The sequence below is a fragment of the Orycteropus afer genome, unplaced genomic scaffold (genome assembly GCF_000298275.1).
Source record: "Orycteropus afer afer isolate SDZICR_OR568_19922 unplaced genomic scaffold, OryAfe1.0 scaffold00028, whole genome shotgun sequence".
NCBI classification, from domain to species: domain Eukaryota; kingdom Metazoa; phylum Chordata; class Mammalia; order Tubulidentata; family Orycteropodidae; genus Orycteropus; species Orycteropus afer.
In genome coordinates this window covers 4018707-4042728 of record NW_006921615.1, presented here as the reverse complement: position 1 = coordinate 4042728, position 24022 = coordinate 4018707, and the positions used below count along the sequence as shown (strand labels likewise).

At 39.8% G+C, this 24022-nt stretch overlaps 1 protein-coding gene across 1 annotated transcript in view; it reads right to left on the bottom strand.

Annotated features, from left to right (window-relative positions):
* DLGAP1 (DLG associated protein 1) overlaps positions 1-24022 on the bottom strand; it is a 526653-nt gene that overhangs the window by 153044 nt on the left and 349587 nt on the right. Inside the window, exon 5 of the mRNA XM_007935401.1 lies at positions 6934-6963. Coding sequence (XP_007933592.1) covers positions 6934-6963 — 30 coding nt within the window. The remainder of the gene's footprint in view (positions 1-6933; positions 6964-24022) is intronic.

Sequence of the window (24022 nt, the reverse complement as noted above, 5' to 3'; positions counted from 1 at the left end):
TACAAACTATTTAATAATAAAATGTTAATATGGATGACATCAGTCTTTAAATAATAGTCTGTTTTACCAGTCTGAGAATCTCCTCTTCATTACCCTGAAGTAGTGGATGAGCATGTTAGGGGGATGATCCCACTGGATTGAAGCCCCCAGGCTGTGACTGGCTCCTGGCAATTACAGCCCTCTTTCCTTGGTCTGCAAGAGCTCTGGTAGTATAGTGTCTAAGGCATTTGACTGCTAACCAGAAGGCTGGTGGTTCAAACCACTCCTTGGAAGGAAGGTTGCCTTGGCAACCGACAGACGGGTCGCCCTGAGTCAGATATGATTCAATAGCAGTGGGCTGGGTTTTGGGTGGGTTTCCTTGGTCTGCAGCTTCCTCTCCAGGGGGATGGCACGTCTTCTGGGGAAGGGATCAGGGAACTCTGTCCCTAAGTATATAGAGCTCCTCTTTCAAAGTGGAGAAGCAAGAGTTTATGTCTTTTCCAAAATGAAACTGACTTTCAGCAGCTTGGGACAGCATAACCAAACTAACTGCCATGGAGTGGAGTCGATTCTGACTCAGGTAGACACCATGTATGTTAGAGTAGAACTGTGCTCCATAGCACAGTTTTTTCAATGGCTGATATTTTGAAAGTTGATGGCCATGCCTTTTTCCTGAGGCACCTCTGGGTAGACTCCAAACTTAAACCGTCTGGTTAGCAGCTGAGCAGGTTAACTGTTTGTACTACCCAGAGACTCTTGCAACAACCAATCCGGGTAGAACTGATCATATCTGCTAGATCTCTGGACACTGGGAAGAGGAAGGCTTGCAGGGAGGTTTGGAAGTTAGCAGGGAAAGAGGAAAGGTAGCATGATATCCTTCCAAGTTGAAAGAACGAAAGCTTACTGAGTACCTACTGTATTCTATATCCTGTGTTAAATTATTTCCCTAGATCATCTTTAGGAGCTCTGGTGGCATAGTGTATAAGGCATTTGACTGTTAACCAGAAGGCTGGTGGTTCAAACCCACCAGCCATTCCTCAGAAGGAAGGCTGGGCAATCTACTTCCGTAGTGATACTGCCTCGGAAACCCAAGGAGGGGTCACTGTGAGTTGGATCTGACTCGATGGCAGTGAGTTGGTTTGGTTTGATATCATCTTACTTAGTCTTTACAATGACCCTGAGATATAGATAACTGTGTTTTATTGATGTGGACACTGAGGCAAATAGTGGTTATTTGACAAACCTACCCAGTTAGTGACTGGCTTTCCATTGTCTAAAGCCCATATTCATTCTACCACACTGTGCAGAAACAGAGGTGCAGTTGGAATAGAGAGAGAGGGATAGGGAAGGAAAAAAGGACAAAAAGAAAGAACAAAGAAGATTAATGTGGGAATCACCAGTTGCTATTTGAGGATAACTATACATGAGCAGTTCTGGTGGTGTAGTGGTTAAAGCATTTGGATGCTAACCAAAAGGTTGACAGTTCAAACCCACCATGGGAGAAAGATAACCCTATGGGGCAGTTCTACTCTCTTGTAAATGGTCATCATGAGTCGGAATTGACTTGATGGCAGCAAGTGTTTTTTTTTTTTTTTTGTTTTTGTTTTCCTTCACACCTGAGAAAAGCTCATCCCAAGAAAGACTCCAAGTAGCCAAATTTTGATTTTTTTTTTTTGCATTTTCTGGGTCACCTGGCTGCATCTTTACCATTTCAGGAGGCTCATAATCTTAGGAAGTAATCTGATAATTTCTCAATTTAATGCTCATTCCTCCCAGAAATAAAACAAAACCAAACACTTACTGCTATTGAGTTAGTTCCCACTCAGCAACCCCATTGGGTTTTCAAGGCTATAAATCTTTATGGAAGCAAACTGCCTCATCTTTCTCCCTCAGAGCGGCTGGTGAGTTTAAACCACTGACTTTTTGGTTAGCAGCCAAATCCCTTAACCACTATACCACCAGAGTGCCTTCATTCCTTCTAGGGACACTGCTATTTCACAGGAAATTTTTGCCAAAAACGTAATGACAGGGTTCTACAAAATATATTTGAGAAAAGAAGATCTCTTTGTCCCATAGGATGCTCCTGCTTCCAGGTTAGCCTCGTGTGCAGGAGTTATGAGTTTCTCTGCAGAATCAAGTTTCTTGGATCTTGTTTTCAATTCTGACAATATTCTGTTTTCAGATTGCTAACACACGTTCACTCTGGTGGAAGAGGGGGAGAGGGAAATTCCATCCCGGGAGACAGCCCTTCCTTATCTTGGCCAGCTATCTGGCTTAATGGTCTATAAAGACTTTATGATTTCTGGTAGTAAAAATGTCAAAAATCCACCCTAAATTTACCACTAGAAGTCAATCCATCCATGGTGTCTTTGTTAATGGGTTTATCATAGTCTTATCTGACACACTGAATGTATAGTTTCACTCAAAAAAATAGAAAAATACAGTAAGAACAAAATTCTTCTAGAAAGGGAATGACATCAATAAATTTGGAATACTTTAAAAACAGTAAGTGTACTTTGGGTATTTTTGGATACATTACACGTCCTGTTTTTGAAAAGAGACTTTCTTAAGCAAAGCACATGAATGTCTGAGCCCTCAACATACGTGTGAGGTCAATAAAAGCATCGTAGTGGAAAGCAGCTCTTATTTTTATGAATTTGTATGACAGACATTAACACAGACTGTATGGACTGCCAGAAGAACTAACAAATCTGTCCTGAAAGAAGTCCAGCCAGAATGCTCCTTCAAAGCAAGAATGGCTAGACTTCGTCTTACCTACTTTGGTCATGTTGTCAGAAGGGACAATTCCCTGGAGAAGGATATCAGGGTTGATAAAGTGGCGGGTCAGCAAAAAAGGGGAAGGCCCTCAACAAGATGGATTGACACAGTGGCTGCAACAACGGGCTCAGGTATGGCAAAGATTGTTAAGGCTGGCACAGGACCAGGCAGTGTTTTGTTCTGTTGTACATATGGCCGCTATGAGTTGGAGCCAACTCGACGGCACCTAACAACAACATGGGGTTGTAGAACACATTACCTTGGGTTTGGACACAGTCCTAAGTCTACTGCTCTGATGGGGACTGTGGTTAACAAGCCATGGTAAAGAAGTAAGATACTGTTACTGTATCTAGATAAAATAAAGTGACAAGACAAGAAAAGAAAAAGAAAAACTCCATATGCTCAGGGGAGTTTTGCTTATGAGGTTGAAGCTTTTCATGGAGACAGTGAAATTTATTGTTAACTCTCACAAATTTCCCCTCTGCTGCCTAACAGCCACCCACTCAGCACCCACATCTGAGGGGTGACCAAAAGTGGAGCAAGCTTGGGTAATCATCCCGGCTCTTGATCCCTTCATATTGTCCCATCTGTCCCCATTTGGAAAGACATGAAATTTTCTCAAAAAAGCAAACTCTTCATTTCCTAAGGACAGGCATTCAAAAAAATCTGATGTGGTATTGGTATTCTGAGTTCTCACCTACAAGGTTAGGTGCCGTAGTGGTACAATGGTTAAAGTGCTTGGCTGCTAATCAATTCAATCAGAAGAAAGATGTGGCAGTCTTCTTCTGTAAAGATGATAGCCTTCTAAACTCTATGGGGGCAGTTCTACTTTGTTCTATGTAGTCTCTATGAGTCAGAATCCCCTGGATGGCAATGGGATTGGTTTTGGTACCTACAAGGTATAAAAAAACTTGCACTGCCTTTCTGGAAAATCTTACCACAGAACACACCCTGATGATCAGTTCCAAAGGCCTGCTTTCAGCCTGGCAAGGGAGCCCGTTCTCTCTTCCTTGCAGGCCTGCTGTCTGCTGCCTCCCACACATCTGCACTCATCTGCCCTATGTGCATGTGCACAGAGAGCTGCAGGCTGGGGCAGGGCCCTCCATCCTCTGGAAAGAGCTACCTGCCTCTGGATGGCAGAGGAACTCTCATGTGTCATGACTCAGCTCTCACATGCCCTATGTTTGCATTTCTGCTTGATTGGGGCAGGTGTGCTGATCTTACCTGTGGAACTGTGTGCCCCACCCTTCCTTCTCCCTGCTCCAATTTAAAGAGGGAAATATATCTTTTAAAAGGAGTATTTTTGGAAGGGTCTCCTATGGAATTCTTGACATGTAAGGTCTTCTCTCCACTGCCTCGACTATCTCTACTTGACCCCAATCTCTTTCTCAAAGTTTGGGATTGCCAACCTAAAATGAGAGGCCACAACTCATTAGTGTTATGGATAAAACATTGCAATTATGTCTTTCAGATTTAATCTTTTCCTGTTCAATTATTTTTCTTCTTTGCAAGTTAAAGCATTCGTCTGTGTTTCTGAGTGTTTCCAAGATATTTTACTTTTAATCTCACCATTCATAAAATATAAAATGGCATTTCCTTTCTGCTGATGTTAAAGCTTACAGGAGGCTCCGCAATGCTGATGGTGAACCCTCGCTTTAGAAAAAGAGAAGGTACAAACTGCATGGCAAAGTCCTCGTAGGAAGTAGCACATGGAAGGAAGCCTTGGGGATTTTCTCGTAGGGTTTTGCCAATTGTTTGTTCTTAAAACATGGAAAGAAAAGAACATAAAAAGATAACCCACCTATCATATTAATACTATTTTCAAAGTTCTAGGACAATCCAAGAATAGGGCCATTTTTAAATAAAACGAAATGGGATTCCCTTCTCTGATTTGCATATTCTTTGATATGATAAGCTATATGAAACTCACTTGAATTCATTCCACAGATGGAAAACAGCAAGTATGGTAATTAGCTGCATTCGCAAGGATTTCCATATGAGGCTCGATTCTAATTAAGGGATAGTGTCTGACACACATTCCACGGAGCATGCTCCAAAGAGTCCCACATTCCAGGATGCACTGAGAAGTCATGCATTGACCACACACGGCACCTGGCTCCAACCCTTGCACCTGGAGCCACCCCTAAGCGCCCAGATTCCTCCACAGTTAACACAGAGCATGCGTCTAGCCATCCATTTTCCGCGGCGCTCAAATAACTGGCAAAAAAATGCGTAAGCAGCCATCGAAATGAGCCTGAACTCTAGGAAACCCTCCCCTCCACTGACCCCTAGGGTCTCAGAGCTGGCTGAGAGATGAGGGAGGGAAGCCGGAGGCTGTGGCAGAAGCCCCAGGCAGGCAGGCAGGTTGGCTTTCTGCTTCCTGCCCTCATTTCCTCTCAAACTCTAATCTCTCTCTGGAGAACAGAAATCTTTTTTGGGGGCTTCAGACAGCCGTGCTATCCAGTAGTAACCACTCGCAGAACGATAGTTTTCAAATGATCTAATGCCCTCTTAGTTTTCTGGCTATTTATTTTATTTTGTTTTTACCTCTGTTCCTTGCAAGTGGAAACTGTACTTAAGCCAAGCAGACAATGTAAAGCTGTGACTTCAAAGCCATTCCTTGATAAAACAGCAAAACAGCCCAGAATGGACCCAGTGTTATCTGTAATTCTGCAGATAATTAACTGAGACTCAGTGCTGAAGTTGCCCTGGGAGAGTTTGCAGGCAAGGTCATTCTCAGGGTCCTGCTTGGCATGTTTCTGTGTCTCCTATATTTTGTTAGGCAGAGAAGGGCTTGAAGAGTTTTTCAATAAACCTCCATTTTAATGGACAGAGGGACCTGAATTCCTGCTTGGTCTAGCAGAAGGCTTGAGCATGCAATGTGATGCTTATTCCCTTCTTTCTCGGGACCCTGACACTCCACTACCTGCACCCCTTCCTTTGACTTTGCTTAGTATAGAGCAGCAGCATACTTTGTGCCACCATTGTGTAGAAATCATGCGTTTTCAACTCTGGTACTAGGTGATAGAACTATATCCACAAAAGGGATGGTACCCCACTTGGTTTACCCTGCCTCCTGACTACAATCCTGAGCTCCTATCTCCCAGCCTTCAAACTCCACGCCATTTGCATCCCTTTTCCTGAATCAAATGGTCTTTCCATTCTGAACCCCTTGTCTTTTCTGCTTCCCACCCCCATGCATTGCCCATTCATCAAGCCACATCTCTCTTTAAATTTGAAAACTCACCTTAAAGCCCACCACCTCTTCCAAGCAGCCTCCCCTGATTAAATGGAGATGAAGGAACCTCGGAGGCATGACTGACAAACTCCCAATAAACAAGAACACACACCCCAAAACAAACACAGAAACTCACAAAAAGAGAAAATTACACATTCTCTACTTTTGGACTGTATGCTCCTAAGCAGGTAAGGAGATAAATTTTATAATCAATTAATCATTTCAGATAATGAGGTATTTTTTAATATTCTCTGGGTACTCAGGAAAACATTCTGCTGTGTTTACTTTCTCCTACAGATCCTCGCTTTTCTTTGAAGCTCTTTTCCTTTTCTTCTCAGCTTCTTGAATGCACAACTAAAGGGAACAGACACTTATCAATATGGACAAATCTAAGATAAGGTGGTCCTCACAATACCTCCTGGGTGGTACATCACACCATCCAGGAAAGAACCCATATTGTGCTTTGGCAAATGACTTAATCATTGAATTTCTCACCAGGAAGCCTTAATGGACTCTTCATGTCCATCTCCTTCCTGGGCAAGCATGTTGGCAGGGTTGGGGTACAGGCCTTCTAGAGAAAGCTCTGCTGAAAAAACCAAGAGCAAAAGCTGTTGACAAGACTATGCCCAGTTGCACATAAAGCTGTCAGAGAGCACAGGGCTTGCTGAAGAGCACAGAATCTGTGACAATCACATCAGGAAATAGACAGGTTCACTCTCATAAATGGTGCCCTCTTGGGTTGGTGTCAATGCCTCTTGTGGAGATATGAGGGACTTGTGGCAAAAATGACTAGAACAAGGAGAACACAAGATGGAAAGGCAATAGCTGGCAATTAGAACATGGCCATCAAACACCACTGCCACATAAGCTTTCTACTACAAAGTCACACTGCAACCCTGAAGCAAAACATTATCGATTTTGTGGTTATAAAAACGTACCTTCAACTGCAGAACTCAGTTTTATGACACCTTGAATAAAAACAAAAAGTGGCAGTTATAGAATGGACCTGAATTACCCTTTCCAGTCCTCTCATAACACACACGCTTCAGATCTGGAGTCTTTGCTGGCATTTGGAGAATTTAATTAAACAAATGTCAATTTCAAAAACTAAATAGTTTTCAGCCCTTGATTAGATCTCATGGGTGACTTGATTTCACCATTAAAACCATTTTGGGAAAAGGGATCTGACATGTTTTTGGATGAGACAAAGGCCAAGTCTGGCTGAGATCTATTTCTGGATATAAATTACACTGGATAATGGATCGATAAATCCACACGAGAGGATACCAACATCCAGTAGTTCCTACTTAGTGTTATGGACAGAGATCATTTGAGGGGTGTTGGTACAGTATTTCTATTTTAAATACATCCAGTTGCTATTGATTCTGACTCATGGGGACCCCATGTGTATCAGAGTAGAACTGTGCTCCATAGGGTTTTCAATGGCTGATTTTTTCAGATCACTAAGCCTTTCTTCCAAAGTGCCTCTGGGTGGGCTTGACCCTTCAACCTTTTGGTTTGCAGCCGAGCATGTTAACTGTTTCCACTACCAACAGTCTTACAATGTACTTCTAAAAATTCAGCCATTCACAGTTCTACTCTGACACACATGAGATGCCATGAGTGGAAATTGTCTTGATGACAACTGGTGGTGAGATATATAACAAGTGGTCATAAACCACTGTGTGATCTGGCAGCTTTCTTCTCTGGGGTGGTTTTGGCCTGAGGCAATTTTCTTAGTCTGATGTGTTCAGCTTTCCCATTAAGTTAGAAGGTGAAACGGTAATATGTTGTTCATGAAGATACAAATATTACCCTTGATTGAAGAGTCATATACCTTTGTGAAATTAAAGGTGAAAATACTAAACTAACATAAATTAGCCCTGATTTAATAATATGATTTAAACAGTATTTTTTTTATAAGTCATAGTTATAAAAAAAATAATATTCCCAAACTCTGTGATAGTCATGATACTTTTAGGCTACGCAAAAAATCTGGAGTTTAATTTGTTGAAATTCTAGCTCTCTATCAAGCTGGAGTAATTTCAAATTAAAAATGGAAACAAAACCCTTTCAATACTGGTAAACAAAATTGGTATCAGCATGAAGATACACTGATTTCAACAGATTATGTTTACATAGAGACAAACTTGTTCTCCATTATTTTGCTGAAAAAGCTGCTTTTAAGTTACCTGTTGAATTTCATCTTTCCTACAGAACCAGAGGTATCTGGGAAATGTATAAAGATTGATCCACCAGGGGAAAAGTATTCCTACATTCATTGTATACATACTGTATTTATTATAAATATTACTGGTAAAAAGGATGTTTAGCACGCAATTTACAAAGAATAGTAAATTACACAGTATCCTTTATTGCAAATTCTATATATCGAACTGATTCTTATAGAATGCTTTTGTTGAATTTGGCAAACTCTTGTAAATGTAGCCAACTTATGGTTGCAATTCAACCATGATTTAACAAAATCCTGCACTGAATTGTATCCCAATCTGCTCTTTCCCCAAATGAATTTACTGTTATTAAATACAATATGTGATCTAATGTTAAGGGATTCCTTATCATCATTATAAATTATATTCATTAAATTAAACCCTTTTTCAGCTTCAACATTATGTAAATACCTCCACATGGCCTCTATTTCAAGCTGTCAGCTTGATGGCACTGAACATGGAGTTGGGAAAAGAGGTAAAGTAGCACACTAGGCAGTATCTCCACCACCCATGTACAGTAAATATAAATAGCCTCAAAAGTATAGATAAAAGTAAAATACAGTCAAATAATTAGAAAGTGATGAACTTTAAGTATCATATTTTGGCATGTAACGTGACATAAATAATCTATACACATAATGCATTAGGAAAACAATGAACTGGGGGTTGAATGATTTAAAAAGACCATTTAGTATGAGCATTATTTGTGTAAAAACACAGTATTTATTACCTTGATTTCTAACATAACTTATTTAATTTGAAATTTTTATACAGTTTAATTTGTAATAATGGTTGTGTTCAACTGCTGGCTCCCAAATTACTGATAATGTAGCAATTGACTCTTGCAAGCTGGGATGAACCAACTCTAGCATATTATTGTCATAATTGATGTTCCTTTGCACCAGACCCAGAGAAGAAAATATTGAACTTCAGAATGTTTTCTGAGATATTCACAAAAAGGGTTATAATTTAATTGAACAAGGCATATGTTAGCAAGCTTAGTATTTACTATTATTTTGCCAGTAATTTCAGAATACATACTAAACAGAACACCTTGGAAATAACAGTCATTGATGATCAACTTGTAGTGTAACAGAAGTGGACTTGGCATTCTTTTTGATCAGGCAACCAAGAGGGAAAGTCACATAAAACTGCTGGCTTATTAAGCAGTGATCTCATTTTTTCAAACTGTAGAATCTTTATATAGGAAACCAACTCAGAATATTAACTTTTTTCATCCATATTTATTTTTGTATCTAAACGGCATCAGCAAATGTCACTGAAATGTCATTAAAATCTAAACAAATTCTTGTGGGAGATGGAGGTGGTGGTGGAGTGGAGCTTAATACTGCAGTTATTCAGTTAGGAAAAAAGTAAGTTAAACAACAAATAAAAGGCTGACTTTAGAACTCTAACTATAAACATCATTTTAATAAAAACATTAGTGATTCATTAGCTTCATATAGACTTTTCTTAATACTTTTTTTAAACTGCAAATTAAACTTTTCTCTAGGCCTTTAATTGCAAAATAACTATAGTATCGTGAGAATCTAGAACTACCCAGCTCTAACTACATAGCAAATATTAATAAACATTATATAAAAAAACTGCAAGGGGGGAAAGTAATGGTTTATGTTAAAATTTGAAGATTTAAGAGGTGATTGATGTTGATGTTAAAAAGCTACACAAAGTACTGCTGACTTCTGGGACACACAGTAGACGTTGTCTGATGAATGGCTGACAGCTGCATTGCTCGGAATTCAAGGTAAGCCATAGCACATATATATACATATATATATATACACACACAATGGATCCCAGGACTTCCCTCTTTTAATTCTTCTTAGTCTGCAGAAGTATTTGAAAATAAAATAGGAAAAAAGAACAAGAAGAAAAAAAGAAAAGAAGAAGAAGAAAATCAACTGTTCTTCTCACAATTCAGCTTTTAGTGTAGCAAAATTCTTAACCTGTGGATGATGCCTGTAGACAATGTCCATTATCGTCCTGCAACTCAGAGCCAATTGCTAACCAAGTATGTTATCTGGAGCAGTCCTCCAGTTCCAAAACTATCCCACCCTCTTCCCTACCAGTTTCATCTAAGGATTAATTTCAGTTGATTTAAAATAATTTATAGGATAAAAGGGTCACATTAAACTAAATTTATGCTAAAGTGTGACTAAACCTCAATAAAACCTCCAATGACTTGTCAATGTTTTTGAAATAAAAATAAAATATTAACCTTGGCCTACAAAGCCCATAGATAGGATCATAGATAGGATGTATCTCTGCCTATTTATTCTAATTCATCTCACATGACTCTCTCTCATGTTCAAGATGCTTTAACCACTGTTCTCACTGTGCTTTGCAAATACTAGTCCCTTTCTGTCCCAGGGCCAATGTACTAGTTGGTTCCTGTGACTTGAATGTTCTGCCTTTAACCTACATCTTCTTAAAGCCATAATGTTAATAATGTTCCAGTATCCCTAAGAAGTAAGTTTGTCTAGTACCTGGAAGCAAGATTATGTCCTAAATGGACTTCAAGGAATATTAGTGAATAGATTTTATATTCAAATATCGCTAGAATCTGCAATTACCCTAGGCTAAATTATCATAGCAATGCTCATATGAATATGAATGATAAGGTGTCTATATGGAAAGATGAGTTAAAAAGAACCAATCTGTTTTCAGTATTCTTCTAATTCATTCCCATATTGCAGCCAGAGTGATCTTTTCAATAGGTGAATCCAATTATGTGATACCCCATCCACTCACCTCCCCTTTTAAAACTCTTAATTGGGTTTTCATTATTGCTAAGTAGAAATTCAAAGCTTTACCATGGTTTGCAAAGCCCTGCATGATGTCACCTATAGCAGAATAAAAGTGGTCTCAAATTCTTCCCACTCCTATCAAAAGGTGGGGTTAATGTCTCCTTTACTTGAATCTGGGCAAGCTCTGTGACTGCCTTGGCCAGTAAAACATGGTAGAAGTAGTGCTATACCTGTATCTGTGCCCAGATCTTATGCAATAGGCAGCTTCCTCCTCCTGTCTCTTGAAACCTCCCTATGGGCACTCTACGCCACCATGATAGAAAGCCTGAGACTGTTGATGGAGAGGCCACATATATACACTCTTATAAACAATCTCAGCTGAGCCTAGACTTCAAGCCATCCCCGCTAAAATGCCAGACATGCACATGAAACCATCTTGGATTTTCCAGACCAGGCCATATAACCTCTATTTATGGCAAAGAAAAAAAAAAAAAAAAAAACCCACGTGACTCTCCCTAAATTCCTAATTCACAAACTTGTGAGAAAAAAAAACATGATTGTGGTCTTAAGCTTCTAAGTTTTGGACAAGGTTTTTCACACAGCAAGAGAAAACCACTTTTCTCTGATTTCAGAAAGATTTAAGTATGTGCCTTGTTGTTGTTGTTGTTGTCGTGGTTGTGGTTAGTTGCTGTTGAGTCAGCCCAAGTCATAACAACCCTGTGTACAACAGAATGAAACACTGCCTGGGCCTGCACCACCCTCACAATCATTGCGATGCTTGAGCCCACTGTTGTGGAAAGGAGAGTGTTCCCCTTTTTCACTGATCCTCTAATTTACCAAGCATGATATCCTTCTCCAGGGACTGGTCCCTTCTGGTAACATAAGCAAAGCAAGTGAGACGAAGTCCTGCCATTCTCCTTTCTAAAGAGCATTCCAGCTGCACTTCTTCTAGGACAGATTTGTTCATTTTTGTTCTTCTGGCAACCCAAGGTATTTTCAGCATTCTTCACTAACACTATAGTTCAAATGCATCAACTTCTTCTTCAGTCATCCTAGTTCATTGTCCACCTTTCACATGCATATGAGACTAATTAAAATATCATGGCTTGTATTTGTTGCACCTTAGTCTTCAAAATGACATCTTTGATCTTTAACACTTTAAAGAGGTCTCTTGTGGCAGATTTGCCCAGTGCAGTACAACATCTGATTTCTTGACTGCTGTTTCCATGGGTGTTGAGTGTGAATCCAAGTAAAACGAAATCTTTAACAGCTTAAATCTTTTCTCCATTTATCATGATGCTGTTTATCGGTCCAGTTGTGAAGATTTTTGTTTTCTTCATGGTGTGCATCAGAGTTGTATCCTTTCGCCATATTTATTCAATCTGTATGTTGAACAAATAATCTGAGAAGCTGGACTACATGAAGAAGAACACAGAATCAGGATTGGAGGAAACTCATTAATAATTTGTGATATGCAGATGACACAACCTTGCTTGCTGAAAGTGAGATGACTTGAAGCACTTACTGATGAAGGACTACAGTCTTCAGGGTAGATTACACCTCAATGTAAGGACAACAAAAATGCCTCATAAGAGTTTCTAAAATAGATAAAAGGGTGTGGTCTCACAATACCCTGACTCTGAGCCCACACCAAAGTAAGGCCTGTCTTGAAGAGATTTGGGATGTGTGGTGATGTATAATGCAGTGAAACCTAAAAAAGGATTCCTAGGACACCCACAAAGATGTCCAGATAATTATACTGATGGACATATTGTCAGCTTGGACAAAAATGGACAGAAGCAGTTCAAAATGAAAAGAATGCCTAAAGCCTCAAAACTTCTATGGACAGGAAATAACTTGAGAAGATCATTCCCCTGTAAATGCCATTTATTATGGAAATAGGCTAACTCATAAGGTATAACCAAGAGTCCAGAGAATGGAGCCAATTGCTACAAAGAATCTTTCCTAAGAAGTTGGACTGGGCTTCTCAGTCAAGGAACTGCCCTGTGTGGATTTGAAAATTGTTATGGAGCAGTGATTGCTATCTGCCTCCTGTTTTTCCACTCTTTGAATGAAAGTGTTCATTGTGGATCCCTCATCCCTGTGCCATCACTGTATATCGGGTGTGTGGGGATAGATACCTCTTCTTTTTAGAAGAGAAATTGTACTAAAGAACTGCACCAAAGGAGCCTCATCAGCGCCTGAACCTACTGGGATGATAAGAACCTGGACCATAAACTTGAACTTGGGATGAGATTTTTGGAAGGCTTGATTGTTGTTGTTAGGTGCCATCAAGTTGGTGCCGACTCATAGTGACACTATGTATAGCAGAACGAAACATTGCCTGGTCCTGAGCCTGCCTCAAAATCTTTGAAGCATGTACTCTTCTTCAGTTTTCCTTATTCATTTTCAGCATGCACAGGTATATGAGGCCACTGAAAATACCATGGCTTGGGTTAGGTGCACTTTATTCTTCAAAGAGACATCTTTGCTCTTCTGCACTTTAAAGCAGTTGTTTGCAGCAGATTGCCCAGTGCAATACAGTGTCTGATTTCTTGACTGCTGCTTCCATTGGTGTTGATTGTGGATCCAAGTAATATGAAATCTTTGACAGCTTTAATCTTTTCTCCATTTATTATGATGCTGCGTATTGATCCAATTGTAAGGATTTTTGTTTTCTTTGTGTTGAGGTGTAATCCATACCGCAGGCTGTACTCTTTAATACTCATCAGTAAGTGCTTCAAGTCATCTTCATTTTCAGGTAGTAAGGTTGTGTCATCTACATATTGTAGGTTGTTAATAAGTCTTCCTCCAATTCTGATGATGCGTTCTTGTTTATATTGTCCAGCTTCTTGGATTATTTGCTCAGCATACAGATTGAATAAGTATGGTCAAAGGATACAGCCCTGACACACTCCTTTCCTGACTTTAATCTGTGCAGTATCTCCTTGCTCTGTTCAAATGACAGCCTCCCTGACTATGTACAGGTTCCTCATGAGCACAATTAAGAGTTTGGGAATTCTCATTCTTCTCAATGTTATCCATAATTTGTTATGATCCACACAGTTGAATGCTTTTGCATAGCTAATAAAACACAAATAAACATCTTTCTGTATTCTTTGCTTTCAGTCAAGATCCATGTGACATCAGCAATGACATCCCTTGATAGAGGGTGAATATATTTTACCTTGGGGAGAAATGTAAATAATTTGTGTCCAGAGAACAAACTGTGGCTGTCTAAAGATGGCCACAAAATGGTTGAAATTCTTCCCACTGAGAGGTCTATGTTGTTCCCCTTAGGTATCTGTGACCACTTTGACCAATAGACTGTGGTGGAAGTGATGCTCTACCAGTGTCTGGGCCTAGATCTTAAGTCTTCCTGTCTGTTGGAAAACTCTCTCTAGGGACCCTGAGCTGCTGCTATATGAGAAGTCTTGAAATTGCAATGTTGGAGATATCACTTCATAAGTGTTGTGGAAAATAGTTCCAGCTGAACCCAGGTTTCCAGCCATTCACACCAAGGTGCCAGGCACATGAAGTATGCCATTGAAAGCCTTCTCAACCAGCTCAACCTCTAGCTTAGTGAGGAACAGAAAAATCAACCAGCTGAACCCTGCCTAAATTCCTGACCCATAAAACCACAGGGCATAATCAGAAGGTTGCTTTAAACTGTCATATTTTGGGATAATTTGTTATGTAGTAGCAGAGAACTGATACAGTCACATGTGCCTAAAGTTTTTGACCTCATGGTGTACCTTTTCCCTTCATTCTCTGTTCTCCAGCCATACTACCCTTTCAGCTCTTTATAAATACATCCCATCCCTCATCTTTCTTGGATTTTTTAGCTCTTAGCTTTATAGGGATTTTCTCAGAAAAGTTCTCTCTGAATCTTGTTACAGTAGATTCTCCAATAAAAATTACATTTTTTTTTTCTTTCAGAGCATTTATCTCTGAATTTTTAAATATTTGACTAATGTCTGTCTCCACTCTAGACTGTAAAATCCATGAGACTAGAGACCAAGACCTTTTTGATCATCACTGTCTTCCTTGAGTCTAATACAGTGTGTGGACATAATAAGTATTGAATAAATAATTGTTAAGTAGATAAATCAATTATTTGATACATTTGGTAAGGACTCCTTTTTCACCATAGCCTTTTACAACTGTGTCATTATTCTCTCAAATTGTGGAAATTTAGAATCAAAGTCAGTAGAACTAGGTAAAGACTCTGCAGTTTTATGTTAGGCTACTAGTCCTGCTTTGCTATTGTCTGGAAAGGTAGCTTTTCACCTGTTGAGGTTCCTGGTATAGTGGTTAAGGTATTGGGCTGCTAACCAAAAGGTTGGCGGTTCAAACCCACCAGCCATTCTGTAGGAGAAAGACAAGGCAATCTGCTTCCATAAAGATTTACAGCCTTGGAGACCCTATAGAGGTTGCTATGAATTGGAATCCACTGCATGGCAGTAGGTTATACAACAGGAAAAAGGAAGCATCAGGAAGCTTTTGGGCATCTGTATGTCTGTGCACAGGAATGCACAGAGGGCAAAAAAAAAAAAAGAAAAGAAAAAGAAAAAAATCAGTGTCTGTTCACATTAATATCTTTGGTGGAAATCAGGGAGCCTTCCTGTGAGCCTAGAGAAAAGTGGATGATTAAACTGTGCAAATTATTTCTAAATTTAAGTTTGAAAATAATTTCTTACTAGATGTGAGCCCTTTTCTATCCACCTTTTTACTTGCAACTGTGTAAGAAAGAATAAATGCCTACTGCAGGCATGAGTCCTGACATCTCGGTACAGAGTCCAGACCCTTCCATAGTACTACTCCCAGAACTGACTTCTTTATACCTAATTTGTATGTCTTTGGTTTTTAAAAATGCATTTACCTTCTTACTCAGTCCTGTGGATACAGAAAATAGTTGATCTATTGGAAATTGTCTTTTTTAAAAGATGTATTTCATTTTTGCTGTTGGTGAAATAAGTCCAGGCCTCTAGATATGTCCTTTAATTTCCATTTCATAATTTAAAAAAGCATTTTCTTTCATCTCTTCATATTTCTCAACAGTAGTCTCCAAGTGGGTCTGTGTAAAATATTTCATTAAATGGGCTTATTAGAGCTCTACTTCAAGAAAGGACCTCCATTTATCCATAAAATTCTTGTTCTTTTTAAAGAGCAAGTGGACATATTCCACATCATTTCAGTAAATTCACACTACTCTGCGACTTTGTCATTTCCATTTCTTTGGTTTGTGATCCCTCCCTAAGTGTACAATACTGCACTTGTCCCTTTTGAACATGTAACAGATTAAAGAGCTGGGCAGGAGGCAGATGTAGGCACACCTTTGATCTCTCATCCTTGGGGGTTAAGGGAGGGCAGACACCTGGTGCTGCCGGGCTGGAAACAAAACAAGGGCTGGGCTGGAATTACCCTTAAAGGGAGCCGCAGCCTCAGCCGCAAAGGCAGCTGGATACAAAGAATGGCCACTGGAGGAAAGAGAGCAAGGCGTTTAGGCAATGAACTCAGCAGAAAGCCTCAACAATGTTACTTGAGTTGTCAGGGTTATTGGTTAGAATAACCATTTCCGAGGTGGAGGGCAGGACAGACTGGACAACCATATTAAGAAAAAATGAGAAGTAAATATTTTGCCAATTACAGTGCAAACATTCCAGCTGTGCACAAAGGCCTAATGGCAATTCGTAACCTTTAAAAGAAAACTTTTCCCCCCTTAGTGGAACTCTCTTTTTATTAGGGATTTCACCTTTGCACCAGGATGCTGTGACTGTTCTCAAAGACCTGGAGTCATAAGATTCTTCTGCGAAGCTGTACTGCCCCCTGGTGTTGGTGAGCTCTTGTTACACCATTATGTATAAAGCCAAAAGAAAGCTACTCAAGTATTAAAGATGCAAGTTCCCAGTCTTATCTGAGATGGAGAAATATATCTGATACCATAGGAACAGAGAACTTATTTTTAAACCTCAAATGTACACAGCCATAGCTTGACAACACATGGGATGAAATTTTGAAATTAAGAGTCTTTAGAAAGCCTCCCTTTGTCTACCCTCAAGCGAATCTCCTGAGATTTTTCAAGTAGTTCTTGAAAGATATATTTTGATCAAAAGATGTATTTTGATATGTATTTTTAATATACACATGGTCGTGTGAGTGGCTGTCTAACACCTACCAATTCTTTAAGAACTAACTCAATTATCTCCTATGCTGTAAAACCTTCCCTGACTTCTCAGCATTTTGCATAGACCTGACCTGCGACATGGGTTAGTACAGGGTAGGTGGCACATGCCTCTGTGCATCCAAGCTTATCTTTCTAATGCACCTTGAAAGTGGGGATTGTACCTGATTTATCTTTGTATGCAACCAGTTAGCATGCTGCGTGGCAGATGGTACGAATCCAGTAAAACATTACTGTCTGTGGATTGCATGAAACAATGGCATTCACAAAAGGATCACATATGCTTCCTGCTCAATAGCACCTGAAAGTTGATATAACAAGACTGGAGGCAGCAGAGCACAGACCTTGGATGGTACTCAGGGAGCTCTTGAGCTCCTTGAAACTATGTAGGCACATATGTCCAAGTTTTGGCAGGAAGGATTGATATAACCTAAAACTAGAACATACCTAGCTCTGTTGTTGCTGTAGTTGTCAGGAGCCGTCCAGTTGGTTCTGACTCAAAGTGACCCTTGTACAACAGAATGGCACACTGGCTGGTCTTGTGCCATCCTCCCTATCATTCTATGCTTGTGCCCATTGTTGCAGCCATTGTGTCAGTCTCCTTGAGGGTCTTCCTTTTTTTCAATGACCCTCTACTTTACCAAGCATGATGTCCTTCTCTGGAGACTGGTCCCTCCTGATAACATGTCCAAACTATGTGAGACGAAGTCTCACTATCTTTGCTTCTGAGGAACACTCTGGCTGTATTTCTTCTAAACAAATTTGTTCATTCTTCTGGCAGTCCATGATATTCAATACTCTTCACCAACATCATAATTTCAGTGCATCAATTCTGTGGTCTTCCTAATTCATTGTCCATCTTTTGTATGCATATGAGGTAACTGAAAATACCATGGCTTGGGTCAGGCATACCTTAGTCCTCAAAGTAACATCTTTGCTTTTTAACACTTTAAAGAAGCGTTCTGCAGCAGATTGGCCAAATGCAATGCCTACTTCTGACAACTAAGAAACTTTATCTTCCATTTCCTTCCCAAATGAACCTCTGCTCCAAAAGATCATGAGTATATTAATTATCATCATTTGGAGTACACATTTCTTTTGGGCAGACAGGCCTAGGGATAAGTGTAAAGCTTTTGGCTATGGGAGAATGAATTCCCTGTGAGAGTCAGTTGACCAGAGAAAAGATGTGAGGACGAGCAAGTGTTCTCCAGGGTAAGATGAACACATGTGGCCTTATATACGACTCTCTCAGTTACTGTTGAGTAGGGTATGAATTCACAGAAGTTGTGAAGCAGATCCAAAAATACAAAGGAATGTGCCAGATAATGTTCAGGTCCTCAGAACTAGCTGGGCATCTTACCCTAGAATACCCTTAACTTTAACAGCTGGGGCAAACATAAGTCTACAATAAATCAGAAATAGAACACTCCTTGCAATATTTGACTTTGTGTGAATATTCATAGGGTACCTTCAAATATGCCTGACATGCAAAATCTGTAAAAGTGTTTGTTCAGTGAAAATATTCCCTATATCATACAATCTCAATCTTAAAGAGAAGACAATGCAAAGTAGTTTCAGAGTTCCAAGCCTTCTAGATATTTTTATTTTGCTTTGTGTTTTTAAAATCTTGCATATATAGAATGGGGAAAAAATGTGTGCTTTCAAGAGAGCTAAAACTTTTTATTGTTGGGGTAAGATAATGAAAGTGAAATAATTTTAACTAGTTCCTCTCTTTGTAAGTATAACTGGGAACTGCATTTTCAAATGCGTGAGGAGTATATTCAGAAAAACTGAATGAGTGGATGACTGACATGATCATTGTTGTGAATAAACTCTAAAGGGCCCAATTTTCTAGTCCCACCGCCTCTTAGAAAATTCCAGGGTTATACAAAACAAAACTCAACCACTGCCTTGGAGCCAAGGCTGTATCTCTAGGGATCTATTGATACGGGATCTACTTCTGTAGTGATACTGCCTCAGAAACCCAAGAAGGGGTCGCTATGAGTCAGATCCGACTCCAAGAGAGTGGTTGCATTTTGTTTTGTTTTGTATACCCTGGAATTTTCTTTTCTAAGAGGTGGTGGGACTAGAAAATTGGGCCCTCTAATGCTATTATTATTATTTATTTTTAATTTTTGTTTTTTAAAGAGCTCTGGTGCCATAGGAGCTCTGGTGGAGTAGTACCTAAGGCACAAGACTGCTATACCCAAGGCTGGTGGTTCAAACCCACCACACGCTTCTCAGCAGAAGATTGGGCAATTTACTTCCATAGTGATACTTCCTCGGAAAGCTAAGGAAGGGTCACTGTGAGTCTTATCCAACTCCAAGGCAGTGAGATTTTTTTGTTTGTTTGTTTGTTTTTAAAGCTATTTTTTAAAGGAACTCTGGTGGCACCTGGGTTAAAGGATTTGACGGCTAATCAAAATGTCCGCTGGCCATTTGAATCCACCAGCTGCTCCATAGGAGAAAGGTGAGGCAGTGTGCTTCTGTGAAGATTTATAGCCTTGGAAACCCTATGGGCAGTTCTGCTTGTCCTGTAGGGGCCATATGAGTTCGGATGGACTCAATGGCAGTGGGTTTTGTTTTCTGGAATGCATTTTGAAAGGTGTTACCATCATCAGTGGGCCAATGGTGCTGGCAGAGCACATTCTGCTTCCTTGAAGTTCCAGGGCATTCCAAGCAAGTCTGGCAGCAAAGAACTTCCTTGACAGCTGTTTCTCCCATTCATTCCAAAGTTCTCTTCTGGTAGTTGTCAGCTAAATCTTTACATGAATAAAGATTTTGTTGCAGAAATAAATTAATCTTGTTGTTGTTGTTGATATATGCCATGGAGTTGGACCCGACTCATAGCAATCCCTCCTTGGGTTTCTGAGGCAGTATCACTATGGAAGTAGATTGCCCAACCTTCCTTCCAAGGAGTGGCTGGTGGGTTTGAACTGCTAGCCTTCTGGTTAGCAGTCAAGTGCCTTAGGCACTATGCTACCAGAGCTCCTAAAGAGAAGGTCTGGTCAACTGGGCGGGCTGGTCGGTTTGAACTGCCAGCCTTAAGCTTCGCAGGCGACTGCCTTAGCACTGAGGCCATCCCCTAGGGCCTTACAGGTTTCATTTTTCACTTAGCAAATTATATCCAAAAATTATGATTATCATTCTTTAAACTTAAAGCTAAAATTCAAGTGCATGCTCTTCACAACTATAATTAAATATAACATTGTGGTATCTTCATGAGGAAATTTTAATGTTATTCCTATTTCAATGTCTCTAAATGTAAATAACAATTCTGATTATACATGCTTTATTAACCATATCCAACTGTGTTTACCCAAGTAATATTTGACAGCTCTTAGGTAAGTGAAATATGCATTTTTTTGGTCAATAAATCATGTAACATTAATGTTTTCATAATTAAACCCATTGAGATCAAGATCAATTTATTGTTTGTTTTACCTTTTGATAATATCTGAAAAGATTAAACTGCCTTGAATGAAACCATTTAATAATTTCCCACTGCTTTTTGCAAAACTTTCAAAATTCTTAAATTTTTAATTTTTATTGTTTATTTAATTTTTGTTGTTGAGAACACATACAGCAGGACATATACCAATTCAACAGTGTATAATGAATTCATTGACATTGATTACATGCTTTTAGTTGTGCAACCATTCTCATTTTCCTTTTTTGAGTTGTTCCTCCCTCATTCAAATAAATTCACTGCCCCCTAAATTTCCTGTCTAATCTTTCAAGTTGCTGTTGTTAATTTGATCTCATATAGCTGGATTTTAAAAGAGCACACTGCCCAAGGCAGACATTTTTTACTAGATAAGCTAAACTGTTTGGTTTTAAGACTTCAGAGACATTTTTGGTTTAAGGTTTAAAGATGATGTCAGGTCAATAGTTTCAGGCAATAGTTTCATCCAACCTCTATGGCTCCAGAAGATCTATATTCCATGAGAATTTGAAATTCTGTTCTGCATTCCCCCCTTTTGATCAAGATTCTTCTATAGAATCTCTGATTGGAATGTTCAGTAATGGTAGCCAGGCACATTCCAGTTCTTCTGGTCTCACTGCAAAGGAGGCAGTTAGCTGTTCAAGGAGGCAATTAGGCTCACATTCCATTTCCTTCTCTTCCTCCTGTCTCCTCTTCTTCCTTTATTGCTTCAGGCAAATAGAGACCAACTGTTGGGCTTTGTAAGGTCGCTTGCATGCTTTCAAGACCCTAGGCACTATGTAACGAAATAGGAGGCAGAACAGAACTACTAATCATGATATTCGGCCACTTAACTGGGATGTCCCACAAACATGACCCTAAACCTCCTTGGGAAGGAGGTCTGGTAGCACAGTGCCTGAGGCATTAGACTGCTAACTAGAAGGTTGGTGATTCAAACCTACCAGCCACTCCACGGAAGGAAGACTGGGCAATCTACTTCTGCAAAGATTTACCATCTCGGAAACCCAATAGGGGGTTGCTATGAGTCAGAATCAACTGGATGGCAGTGAGTTTGGTTTTGATGTTTTGGAAACCTCCATGGGAAGCAAATCCCATGAGGTGTTTTGTACATAAGCAGACTCAGCAGCTATTCTTTTATTTTGTTGTCATTGGAATATATCCATCACACAAATTTTCAAATTAAACTTTTTATAGGTATACAATTTATTGAGAACAATTACAATCATCAGCTATGCAAATCTACTCTTAATCAATACAATCTTTCCATCACCACAAACTGGAAGTCAGTACTCTCTGAGCAACAACTCCTTGTCCCCCATGTTTCCTTCTCCCTCCTGCCCCTGGTAATCACTAATAAATTTTGGTCTTTGTACATTTGCCTGTCGTTGTCTTTTTATATAAGTGAGGTCACACAATATTTGTTCTTTTGTAATTGACTTATTTGCTCAGCATAACATCTTTAAGTTCCATCCATATTTTGCACATATCAAGACTTCATTTCTCTTACTGGCTGAGTAGTACAAATTTCGTAAATTTTGACAGTACATATTTTCTACGTAAATATGGTGGTATACAACATTCTGGGGGGACCTGGGCTCTTACTACTTCTGGTTTTGTCTTGGACCATTCTGTGCTTTCATATTCCCTCTCCCTGCTACCAATCTCTATGTTCCAGGTACAATAGCCTTCTTACAGTTTACTTTTTATTCTTATTCTTGCCTTTGCCCTTTGCCCTTTGCTATTCCCTCACCTGGAATTCAAAGATGACTACCTTAAGGAAGAGGCAATGAATTTTCCCTGACCACACACTTAGTATCACGACACTCCTTGTCTCTCTCTTTATGGTATTTGTAACAATGGTAAACAATTAGATATACCCACTGCCATTGAGCCGATTCTAATTCATAGTGACCTCTATTGGGTTTCCAAGGTGGTAAGTCTTTATGGAAGTACATTGTTCCACCTTCTTTCTGCAGAGCAGCTGGTGGGTTTGAACTACCAACCTTCTGGTTAGCAGTCAAATGCGTTAGGCATTACGCCACCAGAGCTCCTTATTAGATGTACACACTTTTTTTTTTTTAAACTCTTTCTCATTAGATTATTGTTGTTATTCTTAGTTGATTCCTACTTATGGTGACCCCATGTGTGGAGAGTAGAACTCCTTGACAGGGTTGTCAAGGCTACGTCCCTTCAGAAGCAGATTTCCTGGTTTGTCCTCCGAGGAGCCAACCTTTCAGCCAGTAGTCAAGCACTTAAACATTTGCACCATTAAGGGATTCTATTATTAGATTATAAACCAAACCAAAAAGCTGGTGCCATCAAGTCAATTACAACTCATAACAACCCCATAGAGTAAAACTGCCCCATAGGGTTTCCAAGGATGTAATTGTTATGGAAGCAGACTGCCCCATCTTTCTTCCATGGAACAGCTGGTAGGTTCAAACTGCAGACCTTTTGGTTAGCAGCTGAATGGTTTAACCACTGTACCACCAGAGGTCGTTTTCATTAGACTATGTTGCTGTTGTTGTTATGTGCCATGGAGTCAGACCCGACTCATAGCGACCCCTCCTTGGGTTTCCGAGGCAGTATCACTATGGAAGTAGATTGCCCCATCTTCCTTGAGAGGAGTGGCTGGTGGGTTTGAACCGCCAGCCTTCTGGTTAGCAGTCAAGTGCCTTAGCCACTACACTACCAGAGCTCCCTGAAATCAGGGCAAAGGCTGAGTCACTGCTATATCCTTAGGATCAGCCCAGTGTTGGGCACACAGTAGGTACTCAATTAATGCTTATTAATTAAGGCAAGGAATTTCTAACTGATGTTTATGTAGGCTATTCATACTTTTTTTGCATCATGGTTGTAGTTAAACACAAGGAATGACCATGTCACAGAAAGCATGACATTTTTATGTCTGAGATGGGGCCAGTTGTTTTTATAAAAGTAGAAAACAGATTTTGAAATTATACTCCCTAATTTTGAAAGAATATTGTCTCCCATACAAACTCATGCACTACTGATGGAAATGTAATCTACATAAGAGCTTAAATCACACTTTGTAGTGTTGGAGAAATAATCCCATTTTTATAACTTATTTTAAAGAAATTATCATAGATGCATTTGCCCTTGACCCCATCTACCCTATTCTTGGTGTGTTGTTGTTAGGCTGTCAAGTTGTTTCCAACTCATAGAGACCTTATGCACAACACAACGAAACACCACCCAATCCCACGCCAGCTCCATTATCCCTGCTACACTTGAGCTCACTGTCGCAGCCACTGTGTCAATCCATCTCATTGAAGGCCTTCCCCTCTTTTGTCGATCCTCCACCTTACCAAGCATGACATCCTTCTCCAGGGAATGGTCCCTTCTGACAACATGACCAAAGTAGGTGAGACGAAGTCT